We start from the raw sequence: 15530 nt of genomic DNA, 5'->3' as shown, positions 1-15530 counted from the left end.
TCGCAAGCTCAACCTCAGCGTGCATTGTGCTGTTGTCTATCTTTTTATTTTTATTTTTCCTGTTTGTCTTGTCTTTGTTTGCCACCTCCTGTGTACTACTGTGTGTTTCAGATTACGAAACATGGACTTTAAATACAAATTTGTATAAATAAGACAGCTTGGAAAAATGTACTGTGGGTGTTGCTGTTGTCTCCAGCCAAAGACATTTTTAACAAATAGGCAGTCACAGATCTGGTTACAATCAAATGACAGTCCGTTCTTTTTTTTTTTTAAATTCCAGGCCAAATGAAAAGAATAACTGAATATATTGGAAATTGTTAGGTTGTGTTTGTATGCTCCGAGAGCTTTTGTTATCCAAGTGAGATACAAAGGGAGTGTGGGGCAGGTGCAGTATACATAGATGTGCTGTGTTTTTCTGCAGCTTTAAGGGTCTTTCTTATTTTCGTTGTCTGAAATGTGCTTCTGCTTTTGGGGTGGTTGTTGGAATTGTTTGGATTGTTGTGGCTTGGCTGTCTGGGAAGGAGTCTATGTAGTCTAGGCTAGCAGAAGGGAGTGGAGGACCAGTGGTTTCTAGGAGCCTGATAAAAATGTCTGAGACTAATCTCTTCAGGGCTTTCTTTTAAATGCTGATCTTGAGAAATTGTGAGGGTTGTTTTTAGAAGTGAAGGTCGTAGTCATATGCAATTGCTTATGAAGCCCTGAGTTGCAAAGCAATTGAACAGGCTGAAGGTAAGGGAATGGGGATCCACATCCCTGAGGTGAGTGAGAGACTTTCAGCTGTCTACATCTACTGTATTTAGCTAATTGGGGCTTTCATGCAGTCTTTGATTACAGAGATAAGTGACTAATGTCTGTTTTCTGTCTTAGTGAAAGTATCCTTAAAAAGGATTGCAAATGCTTTTCTATTGCTTAGGGACAAAGTGGTGGTATTATTTTCATTGCTTGCTGGTAATTACTAAGATGATAGATACACTAGAGATTTTGAAATGCTGTTGCATGAAATTAGTGTGAATGCTAATATATAGACCTTTTTGGTTTTGAAATTAAGACAATTTGTTGTATTTTCTGTGCTGAAATATGAAAGTAAATGCAGGAGAAATGCAGGTAGTTGGGAGCCAAGTCTGACCTCAAGTGCGCTCTTTGCAATAGTGACTATGTGTGTTGGTGTGGATTTAAATAAAGTTCCCTAGGAGGTTACAACAGTGATTTCTGGATTTTAAGGTCACTGTCTTACGAAATGTAATGTAAGACCTACCACCTGTGGCAGTTAACATGGTACATACCACATTCCCCCTCCCCCCCTCCGCCCCTTTTGCTCTTACTAATAGGCAATCGTGCTGTAAAAATTGGGCTCCGAGTTTCACCTTTCACCTTTCTAATCTAGAACTGACTTAAAGGAGAAGGTAGCTTAACCAGTCTTTTTTTTTTTTTTTTTTTTTTTTTTTTTTTCCTTCTTTAGATGATAGCACTGAATGCCAAACTGCATCAAAGAAAGAAGAGCAAAATGACAAAGAAAAGAAGGATGAAGAAGAGGCTCCGCCACCCACTTACAGGGCCAAATCGATTGTGGAGAGTTGGGTATGGGGCAAGCAACCAGGTACTATAGTTGTTTTGGTGATTCTCGCTGAAGCAATACATGTTCTGTGTTGATTACTACTTTTGTAGCATTGCAGAGTAATTGGATCAAATGTACTTGTTGACAGATACATCTGTTAGGCTAGTGGAAGAAGTTTGGTAAGTGCTTAACTGAGAATCAAGTTAAACATTTACTGTAATTGCTTTCAGATTTAATTAGAGTCGTGACTTAGAGAGTCAGTTTACACCTCTCATGCTAGTTGAAGGAGTGATAAACTGGCTTGGAACAAATGCAGTTATACAGATAATTGTTAAGATGTCTTTAGAACATTTCTTTCCAGTTACAGATACTAAAAAGAAATTACTTAGGTTCTGAAGCCTGAATTTTCTGCAGGCAATAAAGATTTAATAGGTGATATTTCTTTTTTGATTTCATGGTCTGGTAGAGGAGCTTCAGTGAATCATGGGAGCAATGTTGGAAATATCTATTAAATTAACTGTCTGTCCTGACCTTTGCTGACAGTAATCTCACCTGTGATTGCAGAGGAGAAATGGTCTGTGTGTTCACTTCTTCACCTGTGACTCTGTACAATGCTGATTTTTATATTGAAGTCAGTTAAAGTTCCCTATTACTCCTTATTATTGTACAGCAAACCCACTGTCTGAAATGGTCTAAGCTTGAAAACAGCAGTTTCACTTCAGTGAAACAGTGAACAGCAGCTTCACTTCAGTGGTTTGTTTTATAGTTCTGGTGCCTGATGTTGCCCAGTTCAGATGCTGGCATGTACAAACTTTGGAGACACCTGTTATGCTCCTGTTCCTTTTCCCTCACTCAGAAACACAAGAGGGTCCCTGGTGAGAGGGCTGTCTCTTTAGTGCCAGAATCCAGATCTGCATAACCTTGTTTTCTGGGGAAGCTACTTGTTTCTGTTGAGTCACAGGTCAACTGTCAGTCTGTTGTCCTCTGCTATTTGCCAGCCAGCTTGTCCCCGTTTCTTAAGGATGGAGAAGCAGATGGACTTGCTGTCACTCTAGAACTGGGACAGAATTTTGCAGTGCAGGAGGAATGAGAAGAATTGTAGTTACAGTGGGGGAAGGGAGAATGCTGAAGAAGGGGGAATATATTGTGATAAGTGATGTAAGCCAAAGGTCACATTGTTTTTGTATTGAATTTGTATTTGGTATTTGTTGATGACCAGTATAATAAAATAAATGTAAAAAATGGTAATCTAAATACAAAGTATCTTATTAAATTTCTCCCAACTGACCAAGTTGATTGAGATGGTCCTTTAAGCTCACCCTCTAATTGTTTCTTATAAAATATTTTTTTTAAAAAAGTAAAAAGTTATGTTTGTATGGAGCTTACAGAAATAATTTATTAGCTTCATATACTAAATTTGTATTCCTTGCTATCTGTTACCTTTTGTGCTTAAAGTCTGCATCGCTTTGATCTGAGTTAATGTCTGTGACGGGCAGATCCTTAAAAAATACTCTAAACACACTTGTGTTTTATTAGTAGAGCATTGTGATGGAGCTTTTGCTCCTGATCGTAGGTAACTTTTTGTTTTGCATTTGTTAGAAGGAGAGATAACAATTGCCTTTTGCATCATTCATTTGCATTTCATTGCATTATCATCTGCATCCTGTGGCTTGGTAATTAATTTTTGCAAAAGAAAATACAGAAGATTATTTCAATTTTGGTATTTTTCTTATTTTATAAAACATGTGCAACTCTTCTGAGCTTTTCTTCTGTCATCTATCTGAAAAATAAAATGAACCCTTGAATATTTGTCTGTCAAAAGAGTGAAGGAGCTTTTCAGGAGAATTGTTTCCTATTGATCAAGTTGGAAAGAAAGATTTACTGTGGTGGTTTTTTTTTTTTTTTTTTTTTTTTTTTTTTTTTTTTTTTTAAATATATATATATATATTTTATATTCCTTGACAAGTAAGGTATAATTTAGAGATGTGAGCTTGGAGTTCTTTTAGAAAAAGAATTGAAGAGGGATTTAAAGTCTGTGTTTCAGGTTACCACTGAGCTGTATCTGTTGAATTTAATGATTTACAGTCTTATGTTGTCTAGCCATGGCTTTCATAATGTATGGTGTATATCCATGTTTTGGAAGTGGTGAATACAGTCTTATTTTGCCAATAAAGTGTGGAGGATCATGCTATTGAACTTCAGTGGGCTGAACCAAGTCACTAGGCCTTGTGACATCCTTCCTCCCTAAGGGCTGAGAGATTTTGAGAAAGCACAAAAAAAGCAGTTCAAAAAACATGTTGAGAAGCAGAGCGTTTTTTCTTCCTTTCCATGTCCTGGCATGAGTTCAGAGAAGGAAAATATTTTCCCCGGTTGTAATTTATGCTGTGATGACTGTACTGCCAGAACCAGGGCAAGGATGTCACAGTTGTTTTTTTTCTTTCTTCTCCCCCCCCCAGCCTCCCTAGTGATGTTACTGTGTTAAATTGTTATAAAATGCATAAGTTAGTAATAAAAATGTGAGTAAGTCATTATTGGACTTTGCTTTTTTTTTTCTCTAGATTTTTAGTGTTCATCCATTTCATATTCAGCTCTTACCTGATGTCGGTGTTGAACTGGTCAGGCCTCATTTTGACATGAGTGCTCCTTTAAAGCAACTTCCCGTTGTCCTGTTACCTCAAGGCTATGTGTTCATCATTACCCAAGCACTTCTGATTCTTCTTAAAAGCCTTGTTTTACTACTATCATTGTTGTTTTTCAGATAGTCAGGCCTGATTTATTTTATCATTGAATTAAACTGTTTTGCCAGTAAGTCTCTGTCATGACGTGGAACTCCTGGAGGTCTCCATGTGTACAAGTGAGAGCTTGTTTATAGATTATACCATGTCTTGTTTCCTTGATAGTATTAGCATAGCTAATTGCACTGAGAAATGCTTCAGAGGCATTACCTAAGGGAGAGGGGGGTAAAAATTAATCGTGTGATTTCAGTGAGTTGCTATTGAGAAACATGTCACTAGCAACAGCAATGGGATCTTTCTGCCTTATGTAAGAAAGGGGAAAACATGCTGAAGTTTCATCCTATAAGAGATATTAGCTAGGTAAATACATCTAAGTTTATAGTGTGGTCAGAAGAAATTGAAAGAATTCACAGTATTGAAATTTAGTTTTTGATAAATTCTAGATCAAGTCTTTTTAAGTTAAGATTCAGGAATGTTGATAGAAACAATGGTTCAGTGAAAGGAATCAGGGCCTAGCTCAAAATGCTTACCTCCCTGTTTTTTCTTTCACTTTTTTTTGGTTACCACTTCAAACAGATTTTAAGTCCCTCCCCCCCCCCTCCCCCCCATCTAACTTGGAAATTACTGTCTGTCTCCAAGCATCCTTTTCCTTGCTGTTTATACTTTTTAGAGGATGTCCCTGAAAACACTCCCTGAGAAGCATAAAACACATGTGTGAAGGTGTAGATGAGGCTTATGTCTTGCCATTCTGCTGTGTGTCTGAGTATTTGAGCATCAACTTAAAGTTCTGCTGCTTTCAGGAAATGTGAGCCCATTGTAGCATTGTATTCTTCACAAATTGTTTGAATTTTTAGGTCTGAAATCCCTTTACATCCTATCATCTGTATTTGCCTTTACTAAGACTTGTGGCCCAGTGGAAGTCCTTGAAACTTTTCAGTTTGATAGGGGCATTTTTGCTGATCATCAGTTTACTTGTAAAAAGCCTGCAGTGTTCTCTGCAAAAGCTACTAGCGTAAATGTTAAGAAACCATTTAGTATGTTAATTCCTATTAAAATCCTAAAAAGGGAGCAGACATGCTTTGGTAGGCAACCTGTCTTAGACTCATGTCAGGTTAGTGTTCTGTCTGTGGCTGAGATGGTTTAAGAAGTTACATACTTTAGCTGCCTGCTTTGCCCCCTTAAGTTTGCTGACATAACCAAATAGCGCATTACTCCTTAACCCTATTCTGTCAAATGATCTAGGTTAAACACTGCTGGTATTTTTCCTTCTAATGCAGGGAATTTCTGGCAGGATGAATTAAGAAGTGATGACATGTAGTTATGTTAGCTGCTGCGGGATGGGAGGGGTGTGATGAGTTTTAACAGAAGATGGTAAAACCCTTATATATCTCTCCACGACAGCCAGAAACATATCTGATTATAGTTGTCACTTAACAAGTATTTTGCTAATGTTAACTTGAGAATTTAAGCTTGTATGTTATGACTTCAGGTCTTACGCTGTACATATGGATTAGGTAAATAATGTCTCCACTCTTCATAAAATGATTCACAAAGCAGAGTTTGGCAAGAGGCATTTAGCATCAAAAGGACTGACATAAACACTTTTGGTTAAAGAGTTCCCTGTAACCTTCTAAGGTGAAATTTGAATCATTACTATTAACAGGCTGTTATCTCATTAGTCTGTTTAGTTCCTTTGTAATATATATTATTCAGATTTGGCCAACTTCACTTGATCCATTCCTTAAAGTACTTAAATCCTTCTGAGAAGGAAACTCATATTAAAAAAATATAAATTTGTTTATGTAGTAAGAGTAGATTTAAAGAAGAGGAAGTGTGTAGATACAGCTCACTTAAAACTGGAGAACTTACCTCTAATAAAGTAAGACAGTCCTTGGTCCAGCTTTGAGATAACTGAGATGTAGGATTACTATAGCTAAAATTATGTCTGAAATAGCTGTTCCAGACTTTACTTACGCTTCTCAATCTGAAATGGCTACAGTTTTAGGGGTTTAAGTGAGAAGAGTAGAGGAGAAGAATTTTTCAAACTAAAGTCATTGAAGCTAATTACTCAGTTTTTTAATGGTTTGAATGTTGGTGAGGCTAAGTCATATTTTCTGCATGAATAAATTATTTTTACATGTAGTCTTGAAGTATTTGAAGATAGTGTGTTGTAACTGAATGCTTAGAAGGCTAAGTGCTTCAAAATTAGATTCCTTCCAGCCGTTCTTTTTGTGCATAAGAAGTGATGAAATAATTGTGATTGGTTCCTTTTACTAACTCTTGTATTGTCTTAATTCAATTTCATTTGTTGACAGGAAAGCAAAATAACTTGCTTCTGAAGTGATAGTAAATGATACTGTGAAATTTTTCTTTTGAAACTGTTGTGGTCTATCTAGTTCCAGTTATCTTGAAGTATTATGTTGATCTTCTGCACTGAAACAGAATTGAATCTTTGAGGTTTTTAAAAAGTTTGTTTTTTCTCAAATAAATCAGTTGTCAGATCGTTGAATGTGATGCTGAGTATCTTACAGGTTATCACCAGTATGCATTGCTGAACTACTGGGAATGAATTTTCTGAGTGCAACTATGAATGTCATAGAATCATAGAATGGCTTAGATTGAAAGGGACCTTAAAGCTCATCCAGTTCCAACCTCCTGCTGTGGGCAGGACTGCCGCCTACTAGCTCAGGCTGCCCAGGACCTCATCCAACCTGACCTTGAATGCCTCTGGGGATGGGCCATCCATAAGCTCTCTGGGCAGTGTGTGCCAGAGACTTGCTGCCCTCTGAGAAGTGTTTATTTCTCACATCTAACATAAATCTCCCCTCTTCTAGTTTAGAGACATTCCTCCTTGTCCTTTCGCTATCAGACCATGTAAAAAATTGGTCTCTCTCCTGTTTGTAAAATTCCTTGAAGTATCAGAAGAGCACAGTGAAGTCTCCCTAGTTCCTAGTCCCTTTTCCAAGCCAAACAAGCCCGACTCCCTCTGTCTTTCTTCATAGGAGAGGTGTTTCAGCCCTCTGATCATCTCCATGGACCTGGACCCTCTACAACAGCTCTGTGTCCTTCCTGTGCTGGGAGCCCCAGGCCTGGACGCAGTACTCCAGATGGAGACTCATGAGGGTAGAGTAGAGGGGCAATCCCCTCCCTCTCTCTGCTGGCCACCCCTCTTGTTGATGCAGAGCTGAATGCAGTTGGCCTCCTGGGCTGCAAGCACACACTGCTGGCTCATGTCCAGCTTTTCATCTACAGTGACCCCCCAGTCCTTCTTTGCAGGTCTGTTCTCAGTGTGTTCTTCTCCCAGTCTGTACGCATCTGGGATTTCCTGACCCAAGTACAACAGCTTGCACTTGGCCTTGCTGAATCTCATGAGATTCATGTGAGCCCACTTTTCAAGCTCATCCAGATCCCTTTGGATGGCATCCCTTCCTTCTGTTGTGTCAACTGCACCACACAGCTTGGTATTGTCAGTAAATTTGCCTAGAGTACACTTACACTTGATTCCACTGTGTCCCTAGATAAACCCTTGGAGGACACCACTTGTCACCATCCTTCACATGGATATAGATCTGCTGGCCACAATTCTCTTACTGCGACCATCCAAGCAGTTACTTATTCACTGAATAATATACCCTTCAAATCCATATCTTAACAATTTAGAGATAAGAACTTGATGTGGGACCGTATCAAAAGCCTTGTGCGTGTATATGTATGTGTGTGTGTGTGTATATGTATACATATGTATATACACCTGCATATTTGTAGGTACACAGATGTAGTACAGTGTGTATGCAACAGTTCGATTGAGAACTTGTTCTGCTTGACTTGATGTATGCTGTGTACTTCTGTAGGTTTCTGGTTTTTATGCATTCAGAGTTTGTACTGTAGTTTGTATCATCAGTTGCAACAGAGAAGCTGGGGATCTTGGAAACAGAAACAATGTGGTTGATTGGAACCAATTCTAGAATTGAGCAGTTGTAGTATTTCAGGGAAATAAGGAGTTGTAATCAGAATGTAGGTAGTCTCTGTGTGTTCTGTTTCTTTCCAGTTATCCCCATGATGTATGTTTAGTAAACATGTTATTTTGAAAGGAAGGGCTTTGTCACAGGAGAACATGTCATTCTTAACTCCTGGGAACAATTTTAGGGACTGTTCACCTTTAGATAATTTTTCTGCTAGGAGGGAATTACGAGTACTAAAGCTCTGTTTGTAGACTGCTGAATCGGGGTCTACTTGATTTCTATAGCATTAAGCGTAGACTTTGTCTTTCCTGGACATAAGCAGTAATAGAAGTGCCATTGACTATGTCTTTAATATTCCTGTGGATATTTGAGAATGTAATATTGGGAATTAACCAGCAGAATGAAATAGGTTGCCAAAAAGAAAAATATTTTAAAAAGTCTATCTGTAAAACGAAGCATTGGTTGTTTCCTGTTTCACTGTTATGTCCCAGTGGTATTAAGAGATTGCTAGGGTGTGTTTAGGAAGGGAAGAAAAGCAGTGTTTGTCTTTTCTGTTGGCTTATGTAGAGAGATCGTGATACTGGTATGTCAGCACTGATCGTGTTCTGTTACAAGATAAATGCTAAGTCATGCTTTAGATAACAGCATTAGCCTCAGAATGTGTAGCAATTTTAATTTTGCTTCTGAGTAGTGCTAATACTTTGCAACTGAGACTTTTCCTTCAAAATTGTGGTTATTGACCTCAAAGTATGCTGGAGCTTCAGGCTGCAAACTAACATATTAATCCATTAAAGGTTGCCAATAAGCTTAAACCAAACAAACCAAATGTGCTTTAAGCAGGCATTTGCTTTGTCTTACTTTACGTAGGGATCTGAAGTAGTTGTGTGCAATCTCTTGACTGTCAGCCATACCAGGAAATTTTATGGGATACATTTTAAGGACGGTTTGGCTCTTTTGTCATATTCTTCTGTGAATCAAAGTATGGATGTGTGTGATAGCTGCTGTTGCTCTTGTCTAGTTTTTGAAGTCTAGATTACAAGGAACACTTTTTCATCTGTTCTTACCAAAAAAAGTAAGTTGTTCCTCATAGATGGAAAAATGCAGACTGCCTCAGGGAAAGGAATCTAACACACAAAATACTGAAATGTGAGTAGCAGTGTTGAAAGCAGGCTGGGGTGAGGGCTGACAACAAGCTGTATGCAACTGTGCAATGTGATATAGTGGTAGAAGAGGCCACTTGAATACCCACTCTCCTGGGTATACGGAGATGCATTGCAGAAAGGGGACAAAACTTTGATGTATTTTGATGTATTTTGTAGAATTACATATGAAAAAAAACCTTCATGTCTCATTAGATACAGTTGTGAGCTCCAAAGGCTGCTACTAGTGCATTTCTGTAGCTTGGAAATTGCTACTCCAAAATGTGTTTTCTTTTTTTTTTTTTTTTTTTTCGTTTGAGGCATCTTTTCACAAACACTGTTACATATATGTAGACATGCTTTTTTTTTTTTTTTTTGTGACCCTGTTATCAGACCAATGGAGGGAAAGGAAAAACCTCTCTTAAGAAGAAACTTAGTTGATCTTCATCCTAGGAAATAAATCTCCAGAGAACGTAGAAGAAACCGACCAACCAAAAAAAAACCAACAACCAAACAAAGCTAAACTAAACAAGTCAATCAAACAAGAGTAACAAAACACTGTTCCCAAATTCTGTGTTTTGAAGCTGTTGTTGTTATCATCTGTCATTACATTATTAGGACTGTAGAGTGTGGAATGCTTGTTTTGGTTAGCAAAGAATTAGTTATCTGCTGTTGCTGCACAGGCCACATCTTCAATTTGCTGATGATACCTGTGTCTTTTAAATTTCTTGCATAATTTGTTTCAGAATCTAACCACTTCTTGGCAGTGGCCCTAGAGCTTCTCAGAAGTCATAGAATAACTCTCAGAAACTTAAGATAATGTATATCATTGGAAAATGAAAGTATGGCCTCCATGTTGTTGCTTGTACTTAGAAGTCTAGCACTGACGCCTGCTGCTGATAAGAGTTTTCCAAACAAACAAGTTATATGGCACACTTGCATAAATATTTTCTATGATGTTTTCATTTCAGACACGAAATATAAAGGTTCAGATGTATTCACACAATACCAGTTCTGATGATTACCTTAGCTTTTGTCTAAATATCTGTTAAATATGACTTGTAATTAAGTAATACATACTGTTAGCATTTGCACATTAAATATAGAAGCAGCGAATTTCACTGGGTTTTGCAATTTAGACTTCTGGTCAACTAATGGTTTTTAATTTGTCTTGACATTTGTTGGCAATGTATGTAACAAAGATGAATGCTTATCTTTCTCTGATTTTTAGATGTGAATGAATTGAAAGAATGCCTGCATGTACTAGTGAAGGAACAACAGACTCTGGCCACACAAACTGCCACAACAGCTCTTTCAGCTATGCGGCTAAAGCAGAGGCTTGTTATCCTGGAACGTTATTTTATTGCGTTGAACAGAACAGTTCTTCAGGAGAATGTCAAAGTTAAGTGGAAGAGCAATAGTATCCCTCTGCCTACTGTGGACAAGAAAAGGTAACGAGTTGTTCTCATGCATGGACAAGTTTCTATTTCTTAAGGTATCTGGTGCTATCTGCCATACAGTTTTCTTCCTTGGCAGATGTTTACTTATGATGTTGATGGCTTTTATTATAATTCATAGAATGGTTTGGATTGGAAGGGGCATTTAAGATCATTGAGTTCCAACTCCCCTGCTATAGGCAGGGACACTTCTCACAAGACCAGGCTTCTCAAAGCCCCATGCAGCCTGGCCTTGAATGCTTCCAGGAAGGGGGCATTCACAGCCTCACTGGCCAACCTGTTCCAGAGTCTCACCACCTTCACAGTAAAGAGTTTCTTCCTAATATCTAGTCTAAGTCTACCCTCTTCTAGTTTAAAGCCATTTCCCCAGATAGTTTTTTTTTTACCTAAAAATAGAAAAATTCTGTCAAGTGAGGCATTAAAAAAACTTGTCAATTGTTGAATTAGACTGCTGTCTGTCTGACTGAACAGTCAATTCAGCCAAGCAAATTTTTGTTAGCTTGTCTCTAGCTTTTAAAATTGAAGGAGACAGTAAGTAGGATTGTAGACTAGTTATTATGGGATTGTTCTGACAGTGATGTCTTTCACTGAACAGTCTATTCTCTGAAGAATATTTTTTGATTCAAAAGAACACTGGTGTATTTAAGTTACCAGACTGCTAAAAATGCCAGTTTAAAATTTCTCTCTCTTGAAAGAAGCTCTGAGCAGTTCACTTTCATTGTCATATGAGATAGAAATAAAAGGATTGTGTCTTCCTAAGAGAAAATGGTAGAGAATTAAGAGCTTGTCAGCTTGATTAATGCGGTAATTTGATTAAAAAGTAAATTTGATAGAAGTGTTTTGTGAGGTATAAATAAAAATTCTAGCTATCTCTCTTCGGTACACAGACCAATACAGAGGCTGCAAAGTGAGATATGTGAGATAAGTGAGACATAGGACACCCTAGTGGAAAGACAGACAATGAAAAAAGCGATGAAATTATCTGTAATTGAAGGTTCACATTAAAAAAAAAAAGTCTGTGAATCTAGTTTATGCAGCTCAAATACACTAGCAGTATAAACAGCCTGGATAAATAATAAGTATATGAAGTATCTTACATCTGTGTATTTTTAGTAAAATATCGTAAGTTCACTCTAAGCACCTTCAGAAACTTCTCTTATGGCAATGATGGCACTCTGTTTTGTTTATTCCGTATGAAGCTTTTTGTTGTCAGGGATTGAATTAGTTAGGATGAGAGTAAATTTTGCTCGTTGACATTTTGAGGCAGTTACAATTATTTATAAAAAATGTATAATTATATGTGCATGCATATAGATAAATTATAAAATTGTCAAGTACATACATTGTGTAATTATTTTCAAGCTATGTAGTTGCTAAATACATATATTATAAAGCTGTATAGACACAATGCATATGTATTTTTTTCCCCTTAGCCCACGACCTGTAGGCAAAGGTGTCGAAGGACTTGCACGAGTTGGATCCCGAGCAGCACTTTCATTTGCATTTGCGTTCCTCCGTAGAGCGTGGAGGTCAGGTGGGTCTCCCCTGTAGCAGCACGTTGTACGCATTTTTGATTAGAAGGCAGGTGATCCATTGAATCATGTGTCTGTATTAAATGTATAGCTCTGTACAAATACTTATGTTAAGACTTCCATAGTTGTATTTTATGTTTATAAGATACTGTAAAAGCACCACTACTGTTGATCAGAGATGCCTGAGCAGATTGCCATCCAAGCCAATATGGCTGCTGTATTGTCCTGGGTTACTTTTAGGCTTAGCAGTTTTCATGAAAAGAATACATTATTAATACCAGGTTTCAGAAAACTTAGATTTATTCTTCAGACAAGATAGGTCGCAGTGTAACTTCAGGATAGTAGTAGTTCTGAAAAGAATTTTGGAGCAGTAGTGTGAGAACTGTATTTAATTTGTGTATTGTCAACATCTGTCATGTTTCAAAGGCTAGCGCTCAAAAGTTTGACACATGAGAACTGTCACATTGACTTACCTATTTGTCTCAGTCTGTGCTGTTTGTTCAGATTGCAACAGTTTGGATCTTTGTCTAGGCTAGTTCTTTTTCTGAATACCTTAGCAGATGCACAGTGGAACAGGCTGTTTTAAGACTTGTCACCTTTCTGAATGCATTTTTTGTGAAGCAGGTTGTTTTTCAGAGGTCTTGCAGTCAAAATGTTTGTGTGAAAATTGAGAGCTGGTATATACATATTATTAAGTAACTTGTAACTTGAGACCAAGAAAACCCCCCACAAAATTCTGTATTAAAAATTTTTATAGCTAGTACTCCTATGATCCTTAGGTGAAGATGCAGACCTGTGCAGTGAACTGTTACAGGAATCACTTGATGCACTACGAGCTCTTCCAGAGGCATCCCTTTTTGATGAAGGGACAGTATCTTCTGTATGGTTGGAAGTGGTGGAAAGAGCTACTAAATTCCTAAGGTCTGTTGTGACTGGGTAAGTTTATTTTTTTGAGTATTGCTGAAGTATCTGTTTAATGGCAAACTTGCATCTCCTACCAAATGATGGTGTAAGCAGAATATTTTATGAAAAAATAAAAAGATAAGTTTTCTAATTTTACACCAAACAAGTAAATGGTATGTAAATTGTTGAAATGAAGCTCTTTAAACATGATTTAATTCTTATAACTTTTTAAGAAAAATTTAAACTTGAGTATTCTGAATCACTCTGCATAGATCCTCCCTAAAAATATTATATCATTAATGTAGGTTGTATCCATAAAAAGGAAGCTTTTGGTGATACATTATTTGTGTACACTTAATTGTGCCTTTCCAGTGTAGTAATATAATGCAGACTTCTATGCATAGAGGGGGGAAATAAAGATACTCCCTTTAGACTTGAAGCACTCTCCTACTTTCACCTATTATAAGATGACTCTTAAATGTGCTCTTTCACAGTTGTTACAAAAAATTTTCTTTTGAATACTGCAAATACATCTCTATAGTTAATATTATAAGGTATATTTGTGTTTCACCTGTGAAAACTTGTTCTTAGTATATTTAAGAGAGCTGAAGAATAGACAGTGAAGCCTGGGGCGATTTAAATTCTAGTGTCAGTCCAAAAAGTTTCCTTAAGAAGAAAAGCTAACACTTTCCACGTATGTTTTCATTAACAATTTTAAATTATTCTGTAAGTTTAGTGGTTTTTGATGTGTGGTATTGTTTAAAAAATATCTATTGTTTCTGGTTCTTTCTTAGCTAATGTAAATCATTTGATTTTTAAACAGAGATGTGCATGGAGCTCCCAGTACGAAAGGACCAGGGAACATTCCATTGCAAGACCAGCACTTGGCACTTGCTATATTGCTAGAACTGGCAGTGCAGAGGGGCACGCTAAGGTGAGTAGCATGAGCACTGATTTTTTTAGCCATTGTTGTTAATGGAATGCCTTGAGCAATGCCTGTCTTCAGTTTTCTTTGGTTTTATGTAATTGTGACTCAAAGCACACAAACATTTTCTGCAATGCAGTAAAGTTAGCTAGATTGCAAAATGCATTTTTGATATTTTGATCCCTCTTTCAAATGGAAAGATGTGGCTTCTTATGTTATTAAATTAAAAAATGTAAAAAGTAACTTATCTTAACCTAAAATGGTTTCCTGAGAAATGTTTACTAATGAAAGATGTAAACTTACTTTCTCTTTCAGCCAAATGTTGTCTGCAGTTATGTTGTTGCTTCAGCTTTGGGATAATGGAACAAGGGAAACTGATAATGAGCGATCTGCACAGGGAACAAGTGCACCCCTTCTACCTTTGTTACAAAGATTTCAGAGTATAGTGTGTAATAAAGATGTGCCCAATTCTGAGGAAGAGATTCAGGTACTTATCCTTGGTTTATGCATAAGGGACAAATTTTATTGGCTGGCTAAATTAACTTCAAACAAAACTATCCAAACAAAATTTGGGCTTTAACAATAGTATTTTCCAAGTGACGTGTGTGTGTGTGCACATGTATGTATGCATTCACTAGTGTTTGGTTTTCTTTGTACTTCTGTGTTTTTGGAGATAGGTGAAGGAACTCCATAGTATAATTATGGGTAAACATTGTGTTCCAGAGCTAATGCTTTTGTAATAAGTAATTACAGACATGGCCTGTTATCTTTTCTGCATATTTGAATTGTTTTTATATAGTTAATTCTACTACAACTTCCAGCAAATATTACTGAGATTGTGAGTGTAATAAAACTACTTAGTGCATTTTATCAACTTCCTGTTTTATTCAGTTATTGCTACAGTTACCACTATATTTTCTCAACGTATGCATTTGAGATTTCCCTTCAAGAAAGAGCATGTGCAGAGTTGAATCTTGCGCAAATACTCAACTATGTTCTTTATCTGTGTGTGTAGCAGCATGGAAATACTAAAATATTTTTCCGACTGCTCTTTTTTCTTTTTCAGCTGCTGACCTATCCTCTGAGTCCAAATGAAAGTTTTCTTAGGTATCTGACTTTACCACAGGACAATGAACTAGCAATTGATCTGAGACAAACAGCTGTTGTGATCATGGCCCACTTGGATCGTCTTGCCACTCCATGTATGCCTCCACAGTGTAGCTCTCCTACATCTCATAAGGTAACTTATGCAGCATCAAAGTTAATGTATTTCCTAAAATTATAACTAGTTTTCAGTTTCAAAGTTAGCAACTCTAAAGATT

The 15530-nt window shown here is 37.1% G+C and overlaps 1 protein-coding gene across 1 annotated transcript in view; it reads left to right on the top strand.

Moving 5' to 3' along the window:
- Window positions 1–15530, top strand: part of HERC2 (HECT and RLD domain containing E3 ubiquitin protein ligase 2) — a gene marked incomplete at its 3' end in the record, with an annotated part of 102466 nt that overhangs the window by 14034 nt on the left and 72902 nt on the right. The window contains exons 3-9 of the mRNA XM_079537012.1: window positions 1460–1597; window positions 10623–10842; window positions 12282–12382; window positions 13160–13316; window positions 14107–14217; window positions 14524–14695; window positions 15275–15448. Of these exons, the coding sequence (XP_079393138.1) occupies window positions 1460–1597; window positions 10623–10842; window positions 12282–12382; window positions 13160–13316; window positions 14107–14217; window positions 14524–14695; window positions 15275–15448 (1073 nt within the window). The remainder of the gene's footprint in view (window positions 1–1459; window positions 1598–10622; window positions 10843–12281; window positions 12383–13159; window positions 13317–14106; window positions 14218–14523; window positions 14696–15274; window positions 15449–15530) is intronic.

Source organism: Tetrao urogallus (genome assembly GCF_951394365.1).
Source record: "Tetrao urogallus genome assembly, chromosome: 1".
Taxonomy (NCBI): Eukaryota; Metazoa; Chordata; class Aves; order Galliformes; family Phasianidae; genus Tetrao; species Tetrao urogallus.
The sequence above is the reverse complement of the archived record's forward strand: the minus strand, read 5'-3'. Positions and strand labels throughout refer to the sequence as shown.